This window comes from Triturus cristatus, chromosome 3_2 (genome assembly GCF_964204655.1).
Source record: "Triturus cristatus chromosome 3_2, aTriCri1.1, whole genome shotgun sequence".
Lineage (NCBI taxonomy): Eukaryota > Metazoa > Chordata > Amphibia > Caudata > Salamandridae > Triturus > Triturus cristatus.
This window is the reverse complement of record NC_140584.1, coordinates 678,717,863-678,741,058: the sequence shown is the minus strand read 5'-3', so window position 1 is coordinate 678,741,058 and position 23,196 is coordinate 678,717,863. Positions and strand designations below refer to the sequence as shown.

The following is a 23,196-nucleotide window of genomic DNA, read 5'->3' as shown; positions in this document are numbered from 1 at the left end:
TAGAACCCATTTTGCTAACACAAGTATAATAACTGCTTTTCGTGTAGTGCAAACCACAATTATGGAGTATCTAGGTGTTGTAAACAACAGGTGTCAATATTAATGAATTTAAAGGTACTTCACTTGCCCAACCTTTGGGAGGACAGAAGGCTTAGTTGGCCTCAATTCGATTTGAACTTGTGACCTACCAGCAGCAAGGAATCAGCTCATTGGGCTTCCTAGTTTCATGAATATCTGCACCTGGTATAAATATAAATAAATCTTTCTAGAATCAGGCCCATATGGTACCTCAAGCATGATTTGAACATTTTAGTATTACGGTTACCCCTTGGGCAAATTATTCCTAAAATAATCCAACATGCACAGCTGGATTCCTTAAGGACCATTTTGGTGAGACATACATTAATAGACCAAACTAACCATAAGGAGAATGAAACTCCTATAACAGCCATCTGTCTAGCTGGAGTGAAATTATTTCACAAGCTCAATTGACTCTTTTTTTAAGGAAAATATTGTTTGATTCCCACACTGATTTGTATTGTATTGCTCAGGCACAAGCATTAAAAAAGCATTGGAGTGAGTTACTCTACAAGGTTAAACTCAGTAGCCAGTCCTTTTTTAATTAGACTTAGATCCGGTACTATTTAATCAGCAATAATATAAAATGTCCTAGCTTTAGTAACAGAAAGTTTAAATTCTATTAAGGACACGGAGGCGAGGATTATGCTTTAGCCTTTCTTCACTTTACTGACAGCAGCCTTAGCAATAGAAACAATTTCCTTTCCCATAAACTCTTGGGAAGGAATAACCAATCTTGTCCTTTATGTTCATAATATAGTCCGTTTTTAATCTCTATGCTCCCTCTTTCTTCACTGCTCAGCAGCCATGCAGTTAAGTTTTCCCTTAGGTCCTTAATTTGGGATTGTTTAATAAGTGTTGTTTTTTCTGTATTCTGTGCAATTTGGAGATTTAAGTGATGTGTTGACAAGAGCTGCGGGATCACGCCTCAGTGATCATTAAGTGGGCTTTTCTATAATTACCAGATACGCAGAATTCTCCAAAATGGAAATTATTATAGATCTGTGGTTTATTCTGACAACATTCTCTCAAATCTAGAAATATTTTCAGAAGTACTTCAAAAAATCAGTACGTGCAGGAAAGCATTAGGGCAATATTCTTAACTGTGAAGTGTTTACAACCTTCCACTCATTCTGCAAAAGGTCTCTACTGGCCTAATACTCAGATCAAATTATTGGTTGTAAAAATGAAAAGGGAACTTAATCTTGGCTGCATAAAGTTTGTTGTAGGAACCCAACTTGTCTCTCAGCGATCATCTTCTGCTTGGAACTTGACTTTAATGCAAAATTAATATTTGAAAATGTGTATACTTCCAAAAGTGTGCCTTTGGAGTATACAAATCTATCTTTAGAAATTTCAAAAAAAGGACTTGAAAAATGCAACATAAATCGATGCCTCTCCATGGGCTTACAAGAAAAAAAACGAAGTTAACCTGGGGCCACTGGAAAAACCATATACCAGACCGTCTGCGGTCAACTGCCAATGTGTAGGCCATAGTGCACAGTGGTGGTTAGCCGTCTGCAGTGGGTTGGGTGCAGGGCCAACTCAGGAGGGTTGGTCACATGCTGGGGGTAGGGTGCAGGGCTTGGCCTCTGGCCAAACCTCCTGGCCAACCTTGACAGGCCAAGCCAAAGGCTGTGCGCAGTGGAGGATGGCCGCTCCACAAGGGCTGGAGCACTGGTTGTCCAAGGGAGGTTGTACGTATGCTTAAATTGCACACTGAAAAAAAACACATAAAATCACTGACAAAAACAAAGTGTAAAGTGACATAGTTAGGTATGGTAATAAGATCTTAGCTTAAGTAAAAGAAATTATTTTAAAACAGCAAATTCACTGAACACACTAATGTTAAAGTGCGGTGGTAGTTAGTTGTTGTAATGAGATAAAGACCATGGTTCAAAAATAGAAAATACCGCGAAATTCACCAGTTTTAGTTTAGTAAACTAACTAGAACGTGTACCCCTGCCATGCACTGCTTATAACCTTACACTCTACACACCACTCATGAGATGCTAAATTACATCATTGATGACATCTCAAATGACACCATCCATATGTTAAAAAATCACTGGATGTCATTTATCCCTTACTTACATTAACTGAAGTTTCCCCAAACTGACACATTTGTAAATTATATACACTAAACCAGCCGTTCTTACTATTTTGACCTCTGGAACCCCAGTGAATCACTAGTGGAAGCCAGGAACTCTGTCTAAGCAAAGTTTATGATCTGAACCTCAAAAATACACAAAAAATACAGATTCAAATATACATAAAAGACAAATTATGAAACATTTTATTTAATTCACAAAAAATATGCAAAAATCGAAATGTTTATGTTATTTAATGTGATTAGGAATGTTAGCGTTTTTCAAAATGTATTTTGTTTTGTAAAAGACAAAGTGGTATGCTGGGTCCTAGCATAAGACGTGGTCCATGCTCTCCTTTGTCGATGCCTAACAATGCCTCACTGGAGGCCACCAATCGTCCAAAACTAAATTCTGTTAGCATGACTTGCGCTTCTCCCATGAACCAGATAAAAATACCAACTTAATTTTTGTTCTTCATTTTCAAAATCCTTCACAATTACAGAGTGTTTTAAAAATGTCAATGTTGCTTTATTAACCTGGTATTATTATTTAATTATCTAAACATGTGTGCACCCCCTGATTAGGTGTTTATCACCTCCAGGTGTCTGTGGAACCCAGGTTAGGAAGCACTACATTAAATCACTGTTGTTTTACCTAAAGAAGCTCTGCATACATTTTGTCTACTTTTTACACCGTTGGAAAGCCCTCCTAGTCACACCACACACAGGTAGTCTGGAGGTGGCAGGGGCTGAATATTAATGCTTTTCTTGACCAAACTCAGCTACATGGTAATGCTCCTTAATCAATTACTCTAAAATTATTTTTTGTAAATTGAGAAGTTTATTTTTAAAAATACCTTCAAATTTGCTGCAGCAAAAATGACAATCATAAACAGAGATTAAAGATAGTAATGACCGAGTTTCTGACTGCCACAACAGATCAGATATACGACAAACCAATCTTTTTGGGAGAAAAATAAATAAATGTCAATGGATATATTGTCATCATGAATAAGAAATCTGTTTAAAACCAAACGGTCTGAAACTGAAAGTTTCAACCAACTGAAGGTGATTGTATAAACAGAAATGGCCTTTAATTTGTTTGGCAGATAAACACTGAAAAACACAGATGGGCACTATTCAAAAATCTAAATAGTTAAAAGAGAAAAAGGTCCATGGAAGAAAAAGATCAAGGTATGGTAATATGTTAAATTGAGTCCATATTTTAAACACACCACCTATGAGCAGCTATCACTAGAATGTCCAGATTGGAATTTCAGTCTAATAACTTTGAATGCTCAATCCGTGTAATGATCCAGTCGGGTTCAGCCCCTTTTGTGAATTCTCTTCGAAATCTGTAAGAGAAACAGTAAGATGTCAAATGTATACCTTGAAAAAACAGCCTTGGCCAATCAATTAAAAGAGATGACATTCTGTTGCCCTACAGCTTGTAGTAAGAGTGTAATTTTACACATACCTGCATGCTCGTTGCAAAATTAAGTATTCCACCTCTTTATAGATACTTGTGCAAATAGTAGGAAGGGAGAACATTTTACCACAAAGGACCTTTGTGCAGCTTTACTAGAATCTAAACACAAATAGTGGTTAAGACAATTTAAATGACCACCAACGAAATCCACTAAAACACCTAATCCCTTCATAATGATTCCTACATAACCAATGTCCTTTCTGTCGAACGTGGGCAAATCAGTTTTTCATTCACCAAACGAAAACAAAAAATGAACCTCTCAAGTCAGTGGAGAGAAAGTGTAGTAACCTAAGAAACACCACTAAAGGCAGCTTATGTAGTTTGCATGGAGACGGCTAGAGGCTGTACTCTGCACTTGCTACATGCACGTGTCCTATGCACTGCAGATAATTTACCGAGCATGACCATACTACATGCCCTATGAGCATTACACGAAGATGTGCAATTGCCCATCTCATCTCTGTCCTAACGCCTGTACAAAAGTCATGCGATGTCATCAGTGATATATGTTATTGATGGTTATTATTATGCATCTGTGATGTAATCTGTAGTGCACCGTGAGGGACTGACGAGTATTGGCAGTGCACACAATAATTGCAAATGCCAGATAAATGTTCTTGTGTTTAGTTTATACAATAACTGATACACCACTTCAACAAAAGACGTTTTGGTGTATTGATTTATAGAGTGGGGCTGCTATTCTATAGCACTGACTTGTGTTCAGTTATGGCCTCTTCAGGGCACTCGGTGGACTACAAGTCTCAGCCATATCAGATCAAGAGCTGCAGGAAGATGGGCTGTTTCAACAGCTCCCCAGGGTTATTTGCATGGAAGTCACCTGGCTGGGGTCCCGAACAAATACTGATGCGCTGTAGGCTTTGGCCTACGGCCATGCACTGTTGTACCACCCCGATAACTCTCAACATAATCAGAAGCCATCCTTTTGCTTCAGGCTGTGTTTAGTAAATGGGTGTATAGCATGCTGCAATGCACTGTGCATATCACTCGCATAACCTTAGATAACCAAAAGCGTCTGACTACAAATTTCTTCAGTCCTTAAGCCGCATTCATTTGGTGTCCATCTTACATATAACAACTGTGTTGTGTAGTTTAGTGCTGCAAACTTTAATCGTGGCATGTTCACAAAATGAGATGCACCATTAAGAAGATAGTATGGGCTTCAGAGCCACCTCTGACTGCACACTGAATCAGGTGACTGTCAGTTTTCTCGGTATTTGACTATGAGGCCTTTTGTCTTCTTCCAGGGGGAATTCCGGTACTTTTGCACTACAACCGGACAACCGAGGGAGTTCTTTTAGCCACTTGACTTTCCAAAGGTAGTACTGGAGAGCAGTTCAAGCATATTTAAGATGCGGTATATGGTTACTAAATGGCACTAGTAATTACACTGAAGTTAAATATTTAATCACAGCTATACCTTTGGAAAGGAATAGGTGTTCTATACAAGTATGAAAGCATGGCAGGAAAACACAAAACACCTGAGGGTCCAAACACTTAACGGGCTGAGATTTGACATCACACACAAATGAGGTATGACCTCACGCACCAATAAAGGAAAGGCATTACAGAGAAAACAACATAGGACCTCATGGCCACTTAATCTTAGTGATATTGAGTTTACTGTGAGAGCTGTTTAGTCCTGTCAATCAACAGAACAGGTGTGGTAGACTGATTTTTACAATGCATCAAGTTGACGATGATAAGACTGGAAAACGCCACTCAACGGCCTTTGGTCCAAAACTGGACACTCAATTGGTTTGAGCCAGGGCAGCTGCAAATTCAGTAAAAGAGTCAAAAAACCCAAGTAATCCTTAATGGCACGACCTAAATTAAAAAAACATTACTTACCTTGCGCCCAGTGTGATGTTTAGTGTGGCAATGCGCTAGTATATTATCTTAGATGTCCACTGAACTGAGCGGACGGAGCTCCAATAGTTTCCGCAAGAGGTCGCCGTTCAGGGAAAACCAGCTGAGGTCCAAGCTGTTCTCAAGTCACAACTCAATGAAAGAGGGGACACTGTTTCTGGAACTGGACACCATCGGGTGCCAAAACTTCGAGTATCTCAAAACTGGCTAGTCGCAATCAGACTGCTACACACACTGGACCCTCAGGCTCATCAGCTGGAACCGTGCGGGCCAGAGAAATTCAAACAGCTCCAGGATCAGCGTGATGAGTGGCTGCCAAACTACCATAAGCTTTAGGGTGAAAGGGCAAAAGATCCATTCTGGAAAGGATAGACATAGGTTACCCCAAAGCTCGGGCTGGCCCAGATGAAGGAGACCCCCTGTATTGTATTCCTGGAAGACGGTCTGCAGGAGATCCACCTTCACACAGGTGGCCAGCGGAGTTGCCAGTTCTTCGTGGTTCCAGTGTGCCTCACTCCCTTAAGACCACCTTCTTTGCAGGTTAGCCAGCTGGGCTTTACTTTCTGTACTGTTGACCAGATAGCATATCCTAATCTCCTGAATGGGCTTGTTCCTGTCTCGAAGAACCAGCAACAAATAGACCTGCTTGTGTGGTGGTGCACAAAGTCTTTTCTAAAGAAACCAGGCGTGAAAGTTGAAATAATTGTAACCCTTGTCCCACTTGTAACACTTACGCCAGGGATGCCCTCTCTCCCCCCAACTCTGGCCGGGCCATGGAGCCGCTGGTCATCTAGCTGAGGGAGAGGCATTTACAAAGAGCAACTCCGTTCCTGACTAAGCGTGTGTTGTTATTGCTGTACACAGAGCACATTATGCTTTTTGTGAAAAACACAGAGTCTAATCTTGAAGCTATTGTTAGGGAAACAACGAGATCCAGATGGTTATCTGCAATACAAATTAACTGGGTAAAATCTGAAATGCTCCCACTTACAGATAGGAAGAACAGACAGATCACTGAGTTTCTGCTAAGCTAGTGCAAGGAATCTGTTAGGTACTTGGGAACATTCAAAAACAGGGATAAAAAATTGGTGATCCGAGACAACTATGGCCTGGCGCTGGAAAAAAAACAAATGGGCAGGGGGTGCGATGAATAATGCTGCCGCTATCAGAGTAAGACCCCACACCGAACTGAAAGAGAGGAGACTGGTCAAGGCAAACCCAGAACGTGTATTGCACTGAAGATGCCCAGACCAGTCTAGTTGCTACAATCAGCCGGTTGCGCAAATTGTTTGATGTGTTGTGACTTATTAATAACCCGCTCACCACTTGAGAAGGGGGTAATCCACAGCCTAGAGGCGCCGAATGCAAATGGACCGAATGCTTGTGAGCGGAGGGTTTTTGAGCAATTTCGAGACAACTGCCTTGGATATGTCCACATACTTCAGAGTAGGACATGCCGTGTGAGTGAAGGCGCTCTCTCTCGCTGAGAAGCCTGCAGAGATTCTCCCATTCACCCATATGATACAGGCCCCGCAGTGGAGAGCCTGTATGGACTACTCACCAACTGCTCAACTGTAGTCGCTAATCAAGCCCTAGAGAACTGGGAGCAGGAGCTGGGAGGAACAATAACGGATGAGGGAGGGTTGGAGGTACGCCTGAGCTCAGGCTAAAGCTCCATCTATAGATTACAGGTTTACATTGCTCCATTTTATGTTTCTGAACAGGCTCCATTGTTCCCCTGGCTCTCTGTCCATAACTGACCATCAGTGCCTTAGCACTGTGAAATGTGTACATCAGACCCTGCTGGTTTCTTACACCTGGCATAGGATTGCCCTCCCGCGCGGGCGTACTGGACAGACATGTTACAGACCAGCGGGGTGATAGTGGACATGGACGTTGAGGGCGGCTCTCTGCTATTACTGCTGGGAAATGTCAAACCCCTACCCAAAGCGCTGCGACGACTGCCAGCGGTGTTGATACTGATAGCAAAGCTCAGAGTACTGCAGGAGATGGTAGGAGCCCAGGGTACAGTGAGGCTCACTGAGGCCAGGGGGGCTTTGGTGAAACGAGGCAATTTGGTTGTCTCACAGTGCTTAGTATCTGAAACGACCTTTTGTTTCATATTGTGTATTCCTTCATCTCTATGCTAGGTAAGATTATGGAAACTTAAAATACTTGAAGCTATCATCCCCCCTACTACTTGGTACACTTTGATAAGTTATCTCTGTTGGGAGGAGGCCCATATCCACTTAGGGATGCAAAGGCACACCACAACTACGAAAAGGAAATTCAGTAGAACACCCGAGTCTGTTAGACCATGTCTCTCTCCTATATTTTACGCCATCACACATTGCTGAAAGTTTGGGAAGATTAGGGATCATTGATAAACACTAGCCTTGGGGCCTGGGAATTTGACTTTCATCTGCCTCCTGGTGTACATGTTTTAACAACAGTGAACAGTTGTCTCTATTGACTGCACTTTGGAACAAAAACCCAGTTTGATTGCCCAGAGCAAAGTGCATGAGGTGCATTACTAGCTGTGAATATGAGACTGGGCTTTTGTGCTAATCTCACATGGGTGGGATAAACAGGATGAGAAAGAGTGAGAATAGGAAAAAGTGAGAGAACAAGTGAGAAGAGAGTGAGAGCGAGAGAGTGTGAGCGAGAGAGCGTGAGAGAGAGAGTGAGAGAGTGTGAGAGAGAGCGAGTGTGAGGGAGAGAGAGTGAGAGAGAGCGCAAGCGCACTACAAAGGGATAACACGCACGAGAGAGAGAGAGAGAGTGAACGGCTGAGAATCTCATACTGTCTGTCGGCTTATTTAATCTGTTTTCTGTTAGGCTGTCTAGACTCAGGCCAAAGAACACATCATTAATTTGTAAAAGCTATGCCAACATTTCATGATGGTATCTGCTGTGGCAGAACTGACACTGAACTCACAGCATGTTTGATCAGGTTCCTACCAGGAGCAATTTTCTAAAGGCTTCACTGGCCCATAGCATAGGGCGATGCCAAATGTGGTGGCCTACGGACCCTTAAAGGTGAAGATTGGTTATATCTGACAAATACAGATTTTAGCTGTGATTCATACATCCAAGTGCTTTACTCTACATGTTAACAGAACACAGACTGCAATATTTACTGTTTCTTTGTAAATAAATATTGCTTGTTGTTGCCAACCAGCATGCATATCATCAACCTTATGAATTTGAACGCCTCGGTGCGTATTGTCCATAACCTACGATCTGTACATGGGGGCCCGATTCACAGAACTAACTTAAGACAAAATAATAAACTTACTACCATTTTTGTATTCACAGAAGGCACTTACTCATTTTGGTATTCACAGAAGACACTTACTCACTTCGGTATTCACAGAAGTTAGGAGTCCTAACTTTAGGACTCCTAAATGCCTTCTGTGAATACCAAAAGTCTTAAAATTAGGATTTTTCTCAGTTTAGGAGTCCAAAAGTTAGGACTCACAGAAGGCATTTACGAGTCCTAAAGTTAGGAGTCCTAACTTATGTGAATACCGACATGAGTACGTGCCTTCTGTGAATAACAAAATGAGTAAGTGCCTTCTGTGAATAGCAAATGGTAGTAAGTTTAGGATTTTGTCTTAAGTTAGTTCTGTGAATCTGGCCCGGGGAGTTTAACTCCCTAGATGACTGCCAGACTTTTTCACTATGCCTTGTGCACTGCCACATGCCACATCACAAACATACAAAGCTCCCTCACAACTCTACAGCTGAATATAGCATGTCCTCTAAGAACCATGTCTCTTGGATTAGCATGCAAAAAGAAAAATTGATGCACAGAATGTCCATAAGTATAACATACAAACAAGATGGATAAAATTTACATGTCAAATGTGTACAATGATATGGCACATGACTCAAGTACTCCACAATTATAAAAGAAATTTAAAATTCAAAGTTCTAAAAGGAAAGCACAAATTTCATTTACATTTCATACTGTTTCCTTATTAAAAGTGCAATTCTAATAAAATTTAATACTGCAGTACAGATAACTTCAGTAGACAAGGAGCGTAAGAGATTAAAGCCCTCCTGATGGTTCCGGGAGAGAGTTTCTATTAAAATTGGAATAAGGAACCATGCCCATGGGTCCTTGTAAAGTGTACAGAATAGAAGAAAGTGCAGGGTTTTTTGTTGTGCTGAATTATTGCAGGGACAAGGGGTAAGGTTATTGCACCAACCAGTCTGTTTGGGAAAGGCCACAAGAAAGTGCAACGTGCAAAGCCAGAACCTAGTCAAAAGGAATCGAAACTGTACAATCGTGGTAAAAGACAAATAAAATTGTTGACATAAAAGGGACCGATCTAAATGAGGTTGCAGCCCTGATTGCTGACAGCAATTGTCCAACTCGACAAAATATGCATCTTTTATGATCAAATTTCATGTTTAAATCAATGCTGGCAGGATTATCATAATAGTGCCCTAGGCCTATTTCATTGAATTTTCCTTTCACATGGCGAAGCCATGGAATAGCCTTGGCATTATCCAGAGTCATACAATCCTTTCCCTTGTGAGCTTTAATACTTACGACAGCCAGATTTCAGTCCAAAGAATCAGTGGGGCGATGTTAGTTCAATCCGCAATAAAATCCATCCCTTCCTCAGAGTGACAGTACGCTGTGGAGGCACTTTTTAGGATCATCAACAATCTTTCTATAAACTTATTTTCTAGAGTTTGTAGTTGTGTACTTTTGTGATATCCCCATACTCCTGCCCCGTAGTTGGCGACAGACAAGCATTTTGATTTGTATAAAATAATCAATTCTGAACCGGCTTGTGGCCCAACTTACATGCGAAGCGGAAATGACCTTCCACTGCACGGCTAGTGTTCTGCACCCTAGATGTAATAAGATGGTCCCAGTTCAGTTAATTATTAAAAACATTCCCTAAGTAAGTAAAATTGAAAACCTTATTCAATTGTCTTGCCCTTTACAATACATTTTCTTGATTTAGTTTGACTTGGGCCGCAAACCATAATGTACGATTTGGTAAAACTAACTTTTAGGTCCAAAGCTGACATAAAATCAGTAAAAACGTTCAGGGACTTCTGTAAACTATTTGCAGTCAGAGCCATTAAAACCGTGTCGTCCGCATATGACAGCAATGGGACCAGGTTTGCCTCCAATTCTGGGGAAGTCTAATTCCTGATCTATTAGGGCTGATTCTAGGCTATTTGTGTACAATAGGAAGAGAAAGGGGGCCAATATGCACCCCTGAGGAACTTCCTCTGTAGAAACAATGGGCCCGGTCCTCTCTTCCCCAGGGCCAAATCGCATGGCTACCGTGGACGCGTGCAACCTACACAGGAGGGTGATGAGAGATTCTCCAAAACCCATTTCCCCCATCATGGACCACAGCTTTCCAATATTGACCGTGTCAAAAGCACTGGACAAGTCCATGAAGGCAAGGTGGATTGACCCCTTCCTTGCCTTCATGTACTTGCCCATGATCAGTGACAAATTAAGGCACTGTTCATTTGTTCCCATGCCTCTTCTAAAACCATATTGAGTTTGGGACATTAGCCCAGAGGAATCTGTGCAGGTCTCAAGGCACGCTAAAATGACCCTCCCCAGCACCTTAACCGTAGCGTCAATTAAGGAAATAGGCCTATAACAGGCCAGCTCTTCCTTGTTTCCCTTTTTCTACACAGGTACCACTATGGCCTCTTTCCATGATGGAGGAATAGGGCCGATTATTGATGCTCTGAAGACATTTGTTAGGAGGGGTGCCCAGAGTTGAAGATTGCTTCTAAATAAATCAAGGGGTACCCCGTCAGGCCCTAGGGCTTTGAGGTGTATCCCTTTCATGAGGGCATCCTCAACCTCACCCACTGTCAGGGAAGAGCTCAAGTGGTGTGCAGTAATTAGGTTTAATGGGACTTCTTGACATTTTACCTGGTCAATAATACCATTCAGGTTGAATATGTTTGTATAGTGCGATTCCCACACTTTCCCTGGAATCAATGAGTCCATTCCCCTTGAATCCTTTGAAAATAATGGGCGATTTATTACCTCCCAAAAACTCCTAGAATCTTTGAGTGAACTTGCTCTCTCTAAATCCACCCAGACCAACCTTCTCAGTTCTTGCTTCCTCCGAGTAACTATGCTCTTGTATGCCTGCCTTGCATTTTGGTTAGGATTTTGTCTCGAGGGTTTGTATGTAGTGCCTTCTTGAGGTCCTTTTGGGCCCTTGTGCACTCAGCGTTAAACCATTTAGTCTCCTGTGTTCCCCATTTTAGGTCTCGCCTGGCGAACGCAGCCCGAAAGCGCTGTCGCCAGCGAGATCTATTGTTGCTGACTGGCCTCGAAGTGGGACAGGAGATGGGCACGCGCAAGGCGATTGGAGCCTGTGTACGCGCACGTACTGCCACGCGGTGAGCACATCTCCTGTCCCCCTTCCGTCCACGCAAGCTAACTGCATGCAGTAACTGCGCCAACAAACACACACGCACCAGCCGCCCCAAGCCGGTGCACGCGTACTCAATCACTCAACAACAAACACACGCACCATCCCCCACAGTACAACTGAGCCCCACTCACCGGGCTCTTTTGTGGCTGCTACAGGCTCCGTCTCAGGACTCCCCAGGTCTCATCTCCTCCGCCTCGCATGACCTGGCACACGTGGGGCTTCCCTCACTCATGGGAGCCCCGCACTTGCATCGGCGGCCTCAGCCGCCACTTCTGACCCAGGGCTTCTCCTTGTTTCTGCCGCCACCGCAGGGCTCTCCCTCAGGCATGGGTGCCCCGCGTCACCACTTCTCCTCTCGGCCAGCCACTCCGTGGGCGCAAGCTTCCCTCAGAAGGCTGAAGTCCCGCCCCACGACAGGCATGACGCTGCCGGACTGGTTTTCACGCCGAATCGGACCAGCGGCTGCGATACCTTCACTCCGGGCATAATGAGGGGTAGGCTTCATGAAAAATATAAAGCGCTTGTCTTATCAGAGCTCTTCCCTCGTGTGAACTCATCCCTTTTCTGGGACGTATGCCAGTTCCAGCTCTCCCAGGACCTGGATCTGTCCTCGAACTTTGCTGGGGGAGCCGGGGGTCACCTTGGGCATGTTAAAGCAGTTCACCCTGAACCTCTCAGTGCGCTTTTCTCAGATTGGGCAGAATATGATTTCATCTCCCTTGAAGTGGCGGACTCGGCTAAGCACGCTCCTTTGTTAGCAAGCTACAGGCGCAGTGATGGACTCCGGGAGCAGATTTCCCTCCTTTCCAACTTGCACAAATGCCCACTATCAAAAAACCCTGCGCAATGCTGGTCGTTACCTGTACCGTCGTGCACTGCTTCATGCCCTGCGTTTTGTCTATTCGGCGCCCCTGCCATCTCTACCACTGTGCCCTGGTGCACGGGCTCCCACACGATAATTACATGCGGCTCGATACGCCGTGTGCCCTGCGCCGTCCCCGTGCAATGCACTGTGCCTGCTCTGTGCCCCATTTCTGCCTGCTCTGTGAGCTGCTCTATGCGCCCCACTCGCTGCCCTCTCCCAAACACTAGCACTTGCTCTGCTGGTGCCTCGTGCGCCTTTAGTGCCCCAAACTGCTTGTGCCTCCGGCACCCTCTATGCACCTTGGGGCTGCAGCAGGCACGACTGGCCTGGGCTCTAGGGGGCACAGGCAGATGGTGACTTTTCACTGCTGTTGCAGGTGATGTGGTTACTGAGGCACGTGGGGGGGGCTTCACTGTGTCATTCAGATCTCTGCTCAACACTTCTTACACAGATTTAGGGGGTCGTAAGCTCAGCGCTATACAGATGCTTAAAGCGGGCGTGCATGTGTTGCACGAGTGTACAGGCACCAGAGTTCATGAACTGCTTAAAGATGCACTAGTGCCGGTGCATAATGTGGTCCTGTAGGCGCTGAGCGTCCTCCACCTGTACATCTTCAAATTATGTTTCTACTTGCAAGACAGTCGTGCTTTACATGCTGTGCTTACCTGCCATTTTACTCTCTCCCCATAGTGAGTTTTATGTGTTCTATATCAGCTATCCACGCATACGCTGACAGACATCTTATGAGCGGGTTATTTCTATAGCGTCTGAACTTCCATGGCCACTTCAAGGCGCTGAAATGGAAGGCGCCTTGTGGATGAGGTGATTGTAGACATGTACCCCCGGGTGTGTGTTTACCGACGAGAACGCTGTTTATTGGTGATCTGGATGGGTGTTTGTAGACCGCGTGCGAAGTACAGAGGACACACGTGGTTTTCAAAGTAGAAGAGATTATCGTTGGCCGGTGACACACAACCTGCACACGGTGTGTTTACAATTACATTGCAGCGCCTTACCCCTGTTTACCCCTGTTTACAGGCGCTATGGCCGTTTAATTGTGGCCCGTAGGTATGGAAACGGATTAAGGGTGACATTACCTCTACGCATGTTTGCGGGCCATGAAAAGCACACTGGTGGCATTTGCGTGCTTTGTTAATTAAATGACATGAAACGCGACATCATTACCTACAACTACAATTTCCGAAATAAAGACAATTTTGTGCTACTACGATACATGCCTGCACACACGATAAAGATATATATCCTACTCTTTGATATTTATGTAGGGAGTTGGTTTAGTTGCAACTTAAATAACAGTTTAATATTTATATTTTCTTATTGCAATTTCTTCACAATCCATGCACAACGGAATATAATTAAAATAATTATTCTAAAATAAAATAAGTATTCACGCAGGACTGGGCAGGTCCCAACAAGGTGCATTTCCAATAAAGCCGATTTTATGCCTCACCTTATCCAGACATGCGCGCCCGACAGTGAATTCTTTTTTTACAGGACCTGCAATGGGGAACACGCCTCCAGTTCTTAGGAACTTATATTTTTTTTTTTATTATAAATATCATTTAACTAATGTTGTACCAATACCCCCCCCCCCTCCCCGACCCAGTCTCATCTGTAAATATGATTTTCCATTTTATTCTCCGCTATGGGGATTTTTTTTTTTTTTTGAAGAAACCTTTATTACACATTAAAGAGATACAAACAAGGGCCTACAACCACACGGGCCGGCCGCTAGAAAGCTCGGGAGCCAGCAAGGCAACTCCATACATTCAAATAAGTCAGAAGCAAGAGCTCCCGAAAGTTCAAAAGCACATATAACAGACCGCGGCCATAGTCCAAGGGCAATCGAAAAGAACGGTTTCATATTTTCTAAAAAAAAAAAAAAGAAAAGAAAAACCCACAATAACACACAAACAAGGCAATGAGAGTCCGAAATAGCATCGTGCGCTCCCCAGGACGGGGGAAGATCCATATTATCTAGAATAACTCTTGACAGGAGGTGGTAGTGGGGGGCGGCGGGAAAGGGGACAAAGCATGCACAATTACGTAGAATGTGCGGCTAGGGGGACAAAGCGACGTCGACCTCTCGCGGCAGAGGCGGAGCACAGATATTCCCACGATAGGAATTCCATGGACCCCACACCTTAGTCCACCTCCCAGGCTTGCCTCTCGCCACATACACCGTCTTCTCCCTGAACATACACCAATCCATATTCTCCTTCCATACCGAAACCGTAGGCGGCCTCGGGGAGCCCCACACCTGTGCGATATTGCGCTTAGCCACCATGTACCCCAGAGTCACCCACTGTGTCTGCGCCGCGTTATAGTCATTTGGTTCCCAGACATTCAGCAAACACCTCCTGGCCTCTGGTAACAAAGCGACATGCGTGACTTTCTCCATTACAGTATGCACCCCGTTCCAAAATCGTACAACCTCCGAACATTCCCATAGGATATGAAGAAAGGTACCCAACAAGCCACAGCCACGCTTACACAGTCCATCCCTCGAATAACCCATACGTATCAAACCCGGCCCTGTGACATACACTCTATGGAGTATCTTCAGCTGCACAAATCTAAGGCGGGCCGGGATCGCCACCTCTTTCGGGGAGGCCACCACCGATACCCAATCCTCATCGTCCAGTTCCAATCCGTCGGCCGTCCACGCCTCCCGCAGATGGGTCAGCAAGTCCGTACGATCATTAATAAGTTTTTTGTAAATCAGGGAAATAGTGCTGTCGGGCACATAGCCGTCTAACACCCTATCTTCCAACGGGGAATATTCTGGGATAGCAGCGACATCCGGAAAAACCGAACACAGCGCATGGTGGACCTGTGCATATCGAAAGTACTCCCTATCATTTAATTTGTATTCAGTTTTGAGCATGTCAAACGTTTTTAAGGACCCTTTCGCCCAGAGGTCACCCACCTTACTTATACCAATCATGTCCCATTTCTCAAAGCCTTTCGTTTTCCACAGACAACCCAAACGCTGGGAGGCATACAACGGCGTCGCTCGAGTCAAGCGATCCCTCCACCCCATCGCGGCATTCGCCGCATGCCACACGCGTACCGCAACTTGCGTTGGTCCTGTCAACCGTGCATCCGGAGTCGCCGAATACAGTGCCCTGTTGTAATCCCCGCCCGGAAGTAATAACTTATCCATCTCGAAGGCCGGATTCAAAGCAGGACCGTATATCCCGTGGTTCACCGCCGCCAATTGAGACGCCCAATAGTATCTTTTAATATCGGGGAGGGCGACACCCTCATCGTACCAAGGGAGTGTCAACTTGGCGAGAGCGATCCTCGGTCGCCCGTCCCAAAACAGTTGGCGCTGAAGACCCTCCACCTCACGGAAGTAACAGGCCGGCACGACATCCAGTGTATTTTGTAGAGCGTACAAAAAACGAGGCAGCGACATCATTTTAAACAATGCCGCCCGTCCGAGCGGCGATAGCGGAAGCCGTCGCCACCTCGCGACGTCGGCCTTCAATCGCTGGAGTGGAGGGAGAAGGTTCCGCTCGTAGCGGATCGCAGGGTCCAGTGATATGTAGATCCCCAAATATTTGAACCCCAATGTAGCAATCTGAATAGGGCACCCCCGCGGCAAGAGGGGGGCCCCGCCCGAGAGGACGTAAACACATGACTTGGCCCAGTTAATAACCAGGCCAGAATTACGACCGAAGGAATTCAATACGTCCACCAATACAATTAGCGACTGTCGAGGAGAGGTGAGATACAGAAGGATGTCATCAGCATAAAGGTTTAACTTTATATTCAGGCTCCCTTGAGCCGGTGGAGTCGACGGACTCTTGGTTACGAGAGGTATTTACCTGTTAATGATTTTAGCAGCTTACACAGCAACCCCACACACTTTCCTACTCCCTGCTGACGAGAGGCAACTACCTCGAAACACGTGTCCAGGGATGGCACACGCCACGCATACTCGCACTCATGACTCGGGCATAGGCGTACCCGCCGACGCTGACCTCAGGGACCACTTTTCATTGGGGGAACACGCTTGGTAGGTGTAGCAGTGTGCGACCAATTAGCTTTATCAGCATAAAGGGAGACACGGTCCTCGAATTCCGGCGTCCAGCTAATGCCCCGCAGCGACGGCTCCCAACGCAACCAGGCAGCGAGAGGCTCTAAAGAAAGTGCGAAGAGGAGGGGCGACAACGGACATCCCTGCCGCGTACCTCTCCCCAGCGCGAAGGGAGCCGACGCCCTACCATTCACCACAACCTGCGCCAATGGGTCAGCGTATAGCAATTTTACCCACCCAATGAATTCAGGGCCAAACCCGAATTTCGCTAACGCAGCCCAGATATACGGCCACTCTAAAGTGTCGAACGCCATGGTAGCGTCCAAAGACGCCAAGATGGCCGGCTCACACATATACTCCGCTCTAGCAAGCACGCCATGCAACCGCCTCAGGTTCAGGGCGGTATTACGATGAGGTATAAAACCGGACTGGTCCTGATGAATCAAGTCGCCCACGACCCGAACCAGACGGTTGGCCAATACCTTAGCCAGAATTTTGGGTTCCGCGTTCAACAACGAGATAGGCCTGTAGGAGGCACAGCAGTCTCGCGGCTTCCCGTCTTTATGTATCACAAATATGGTGGCAAGACGTTGGTCAAGGGGGAGGGAGCCCGCCGCCCGTGCAGCAAGGAACATGTCACGGAGATATGGTGCTATCTTATCCGGACGCAACTTATACAGTTCAATGGGAAGACCATTGGGACCCATGGCCTTACCAGAAGCGATCGAGCGAATGGCCAGAGCAATCTCATCCGGCGACAACTTCGCCTCCATCAGTATGCTATCGGCCTCCGAGAGGGACGGCAATGCAATATCTCTAAGTAACAGATGAGAGTCCTCCTCCGAGCACCCAGAGACCGGAGAGTACACCCCACGGAAGTAATCCGCGAAGCAGTCAACAATTTCCACCGGGTCAGTCACACACACGCCATCCACTTTCTCCACAACCGGCAACACTACTCGCTCTCTCCTTCCTGTCCAACCAAGCAATCAACTTCCCGGCCTTATCTCCCACATCATACAGTCGTCCTTGTTGCTCTCTACTCATCTTTTTAGCAGCATCCGTGACCAGCGCTCTATAATCTGACTGTTTAAGGTTGAGAACGTGCAATTTCTCGTCCGTGACACCCCGCTCCAGATCCCCCTCCATCTCAGCTATGTCAGTTTCCAGGCGGACCACTTCTTCCCTCCCGCACCTCCTAGCATGGGAAATAAGAGACAAGGCTTGCCCCCGGATCACCGTTTTATAACCTTCCCAAAGGGAGATAGCAGACGCCACTGACCCCACATTATCTTTGAAGTAGTGATCAATGGACTTAACCAGTTCAGCGCGAACATTAGGGTTATGTAAATACCAGGGGTTAATTGGCGCTACTCTTCCCTCCGCCCCAGGAACAACCTCCATCTGCAACAATAGAGGGGAATGGTCAGAAATACCTCGGGCCAAATGTCGCACCTCCCCGATCATTCCAGCCTGGAACGCTGGCATAAGTATATAATCAAGTCTCGAGAGACTCCCGTGGGCCCCCGAGTGGAAGGTGTACTGTGCCTGTCCCGGGTGCATCAGTCTCCAGCAATCTATAAGTCCTAAAGTATCTAGAAAGCCACCCAACCAGGCCTGGGCTCTAGGGAGATCCCTGGGGGGGTGACGGTCCTCCATACCGGATACAACAGCGTTAAAATCACGCCCTAGCACCAGAACCCCCCCAGGGAGTCCCAGGACCAAACACCCCAAATCCGCAAATGTAGCGGCCTGCAATCCAGGCGGCACATAAACAGCAACAAGCGAAACAGTTCTACCCTCCCATCTCCCCACCAATGCCGCATATCGCCCTCTATCATCGTGGAGCACCTCGTCCACCTCCAACGGGAGAGAGGCCCTGACCAAGATACCCACTCCCCTAGAGCCAGAAGTGAAACCAGAGTGAACAGCTAGGCGATAGCCCCGCCTATTCAGGGCATGGAAGGAGTTCCCAATCAGATGTGTCTCCTGCAGGAAAACAATGTCGGGAGAGATCAGTTTCAAAAACTGCAACACCACCCCGTGCTTGATCCTATCCCCCAGTCCGTTCACATTCCACGAGAGTATTCTCAATCCCTTACCCCCCACCCCGCTCCCGTGCATAATGCCCACATCCCGGAGAACACAACCAGAACAAATCAGCAGCTAACCTCACATTGCCTTGTGAAACAAATAAACATTCCCCAACTCCCCCCCTCCCCACCAACCTTCCCGTTACAACTCCCCCCACCCTGCACCCCTGCGTGAGCCCATGTAGCCCCCCCAACTTGCAGTGTGCCTGTCGCCCTAACATTAACTATTGCTACAAAAAGAAAACCCCTGAGGAGGAAAGAGCCTCACTGAGCACCCCACAACCCCTGGGCATTGAAGGATAAGGTGCTGAATAGAAACACCAAACCAAAATATGGAAGTGCCATCACAATAGTCAGTCACTGGGAACCAAAAGTCTACTCCTGTCCAGCCGCGCACGCTCCGTTCCCCTCGATCTGTCCCTCTCGACGTCGTTGCTGAGGCAGGGTATCAAGCCAATCTCCAACCTCCTCCGGCCGGTCAAAGAAGTGCGTCCGATCCTCAAACTCAACCCGCAACCTGGCCGGAAAGAGCATCGCATATTTCAGGTCCATGTCTCTCAGTCGCTGTTTGACACCCATGAACTCCTGTCGCTGCTTTTGGACCAATTGTGTGAAGTCCGGGTAGAAACTTATATGAGTGTTCTCGAACTTCGTCGGCCCACTCACCCTCGAGGCCTGCAGTATAGCGTCCCTGTCCCTGAAATGAAAAATTCTGGCGATGATGGGCCGTGGGGGAGCGCCCGGTTTGGGCTTACCACCCGGAACTCTATGGGCCCGCTCAACCGCAAAGAATTTACTCAAGCCTTTGGGTGCGAGATGGTTGATCACAAGGTCTTCCACAAAGACGTCAGCAGCAGGAGCCTCCGATTTCTCCGGCACCCCGATTATGCGCACATTATTCCGCCGAGCCCTACTTTCAAAATCCTCCAATCGACGGGCAGACAAAGCAGTGGACGTCCGCAGATTACGGACCTCGGTTTGCAGGTCAGACACATCCGTTACCAGACTCGACGTCGTCAGACCCAAGGATTTGACCTTTTCATTCGTTTGTGAAAGGTCCGCTCTGACTAGGTTAACGTCGATCAAAACTGTGTCCAATTTATGGGCCAATGTATCGAATCGCTGGCCGACCGCCGCTTTCATCTCTTCGATGGCACCCATGACGTCCTGCAGTGTTAACTTCGTTGACGATCCCGGGCCATCCTTGGATCTTTCCGGCGACTTATGCGGGCCAACAGGAGAACCTCTCGACTGGGTATAGCGGTCCATGCTGTTAGCTTGGGTATGAGCTCCCCGCCTACCTAGTCGTCTTGGATTTTTGCTTATCTCCGTCCAATCTAGCCGCCATTGTCTGATGGGCGTCAAGGGTGTCGGCCACCAACACGATGAGGGAGCACCGGAGAACCAATCTAGAACGCCTCGGAGACCCCAAAGGGTAGTCCCAGCTAGTGGCGAAGAGCAGGCAGGGTACCCAATCGTCCCTCTGTAAATGTGTAATGACAATCCAAGGCCCCTCAGGTTCAGCGAGGAGACCCGAAACCGAAAGAGAAAGTAGGGGGTGCGCACCGGCCCAAGTCCTGCATGCCGTTGTTGTTCACTTTCTGCCCGGGCACCATGCCAACTCGAGTCCGGGGCAAGGTCTGGAGTAGGCCGCCAACTTGGGAGTCGATGCTATTCCGGCTCCCGATGTCCGATTTGAATTTGGACAGCAGGTATCACCTCCACGTAGGTTCGCCCGTGGAAGCCCGTCGATAAAATCAGGATCAATTCAGGATAGACGTGGGAGGTTGTGGAGGCCCTCGGGAGCCCTGTGCCTACGCGGCCATCTTGGTTGCGCGCTAGGCTCCTCCCGTCCTCGCTATGGGGATTTTGGCGCGTTCCTTTGCAAATTGTCGGCCTGTAATCCACACCATGGGTTACAAGCAGAATTTGTGAACATCTCTTACTGTTAATCTTTTTCCTTTTAAACCGTAATTGTAGCAACAGTTATAAGAAGGATATTTTCTGAACAGAAGTTCTTGGCGCATTTGAGTGGTAGTACGTGTGCACTCGTGCCTAAACGTAAGAGTTAATATGTATGCAGTAAAGTTTTATATAGCTTTAGTGTGTGCGTGCTATATATATGTTTTGTGGGTGGGCTGTGTGCTTGAATAATTTGCATATGTGTGTGTTTTTAGCGTATGTCTGCGCAGTATGCATGTTGTGTGCGTATTCACTAGACGTGAGCTATTTATGTGCATTGTCTGCGGTATTTGTGTGTGCGCGCATACGTTTGCTATTGTCTCGCTGCTACGCAAGTTTAAGCTATTGGCATTGTAAATGGCTATGCCTTTTTATATTTTTAAAACCAAAATAAAAGGCATAGCCATTTACAGTGCCAATAGCTCAAACTCGCGTAACGGCGAGACCTATTGCATTGCAAATGCTTGTTACTATTGGATTTGTCACGTTTCGGGATACGTCCCTGCAAATTCCCTGGAATCCCTGTATGATCATTCGGGGCGGGGACTTGATCTAGGCATTTCAGGATAGAGCTTAAGTTAGCTTTGACAATACTATCCTCAAATTGGGGGGGTTGGGGGGGGATTTATCTTGTTCCATTTCATTCTCACCCCTTGGTTTAAGTTATACTGGAGGGGGCGACCATCACCTTCCACCTCCTGGGTAGTTACGTGTAGGGAGGCAGTAAGGGGGTTATGGTCGCTGGCGTTATTGGGCTCCACCTCAAAGCTATCAACCAGGAAGGCAGATTTTCTAGATTTTAACATGAAATCAATGAATTTCCGAGTTACTGACCAAGGTGTCAACAAAAATCAGATCATTCACAATAGTGATATCATTTAAAGCGTCACCCAGTGGAGTATTTATAAAGTGCGTCAGTGGCTGCCCCTCAGTGTACATTAATCCACACACTCAGTTTGAGCTATGCCGGCATAAAATGCAATTGAAATAGCCCACCCAATAGATACACAGGGGCTGCCACTTCCCCGCTATCTTATCAATTTCCTCCTTAAGGGTTACAATGATATCACAACTATTTGGATCAAAAACATAATACCAATTAATCAAAAGGGTCTTGACCTGAAACAAGTTAAAGATCAGAATCAGTTGATCCCAAGGTGAATCAATTACGGACTCTGCTTTGATAGACCCATACTTGACAGAAAACAGTGTCGTCAGCCCTCCTTTCGTTCTCCCTGCTGTCTTTGGCGGTTGCATGGACATTAAAAGAACAGTAGCCATCTAATTCAATATTCTCCCTGTACCATGTTTCCTGGGTACAAATAATTTCAAAGGCATTTACATCCTTTAACCACATTTCATCCTCAAATTTCGAGCGGATACCTGCGATGTTCCAGGAGAGAATTCAAAAAAGGGCAGGCTTTGTGGGGCCTTATAACTAGATCCTCCTTACGGCTAACAGTTGCGGAGTCCAAACCAGACCCCACCCCATTCCTGAGTTAGGAGAAATAGAGGGCTAGGTGAATCAACCCCAATCTCCAACTTGTGATTGTTAGTAAAAGTATCGGGTAGTTTATGTGTATGGTGGTAAGAGTCATTTGTCCCCGGCCCGTTCCCTCCCGTTCTGTCCACTACATGATGAACTCCCCTGGTTAGCCCTCCTGTCATTAACATCTTGCCTAAGCTACTTGGGTCCAAGGGTAGTCAATCAATTTCTGTTAAGCCAGACAATGCCTCAAAACGGTTGGGATGAAGCCATGTGGAGGGCTGAGGAAGGGAGTTTCTATTCTGGAAACGCGGGCGAGACAGTAGGCTCATAGTGTCCCCTTGGTGATGAGGATAAAAGAAACCCAATGGGCGGGCCTGTATCTGCTGCAGGGGGGAGTCTCTAAGATGACGTAGGGCTAAGTCCACCCACCTCCTATCATTAAAACTCAGGACCACACAGTCACCTTCTCTATCTTTTTGTGTTTTCCCCAGCCAACACCCCCACTTTGTCATGATAATGTGGTTGTGCCAGTTTACCTGGGGCTGTATTTTACTGGTACACCAGTAGGCAGATTTATTAACAACTGTCATGGTGTCCTGGTAGAGGATGTGGAACCCCTGTCAGAACCATTGTGTAGGGCGTACACTCCGGCGGAAGGTTTAATATGATATTATCATCCTGCCTAGTTGGCTCGAAGCCCATATTGGGCCTTTTCTTATTCCCTTGACTCTTACCGCT

General features: G+C 46.4%; 1 protein-coding gene across 1 annotated transcript in view; it reads right to left on the bottom strand.

Annotated features, from left to right (window-relative positions):
- Positions 1–2,347: 2,347 nt before the first annotated feature.
- The window catches only part of MAIP1 (matrix AAA peptidase interacting protein 1), a 155,930-nt gene continuing 135,081 nt past the window's right edge, over positions 2,348–23,196 (bottom strand). The window contains exon 5 of the mRNA XM_085648690.1: positions 2,348–3,522. Coding sequence (XP_085504816.1) covers positions 3,444–3,522 — 79 coding nt within the window. The 3' untranslated portion in view covers positions 2,348–3,443. The remainder of the gene's footprint in view (positions 3,523–23,196) is intronic.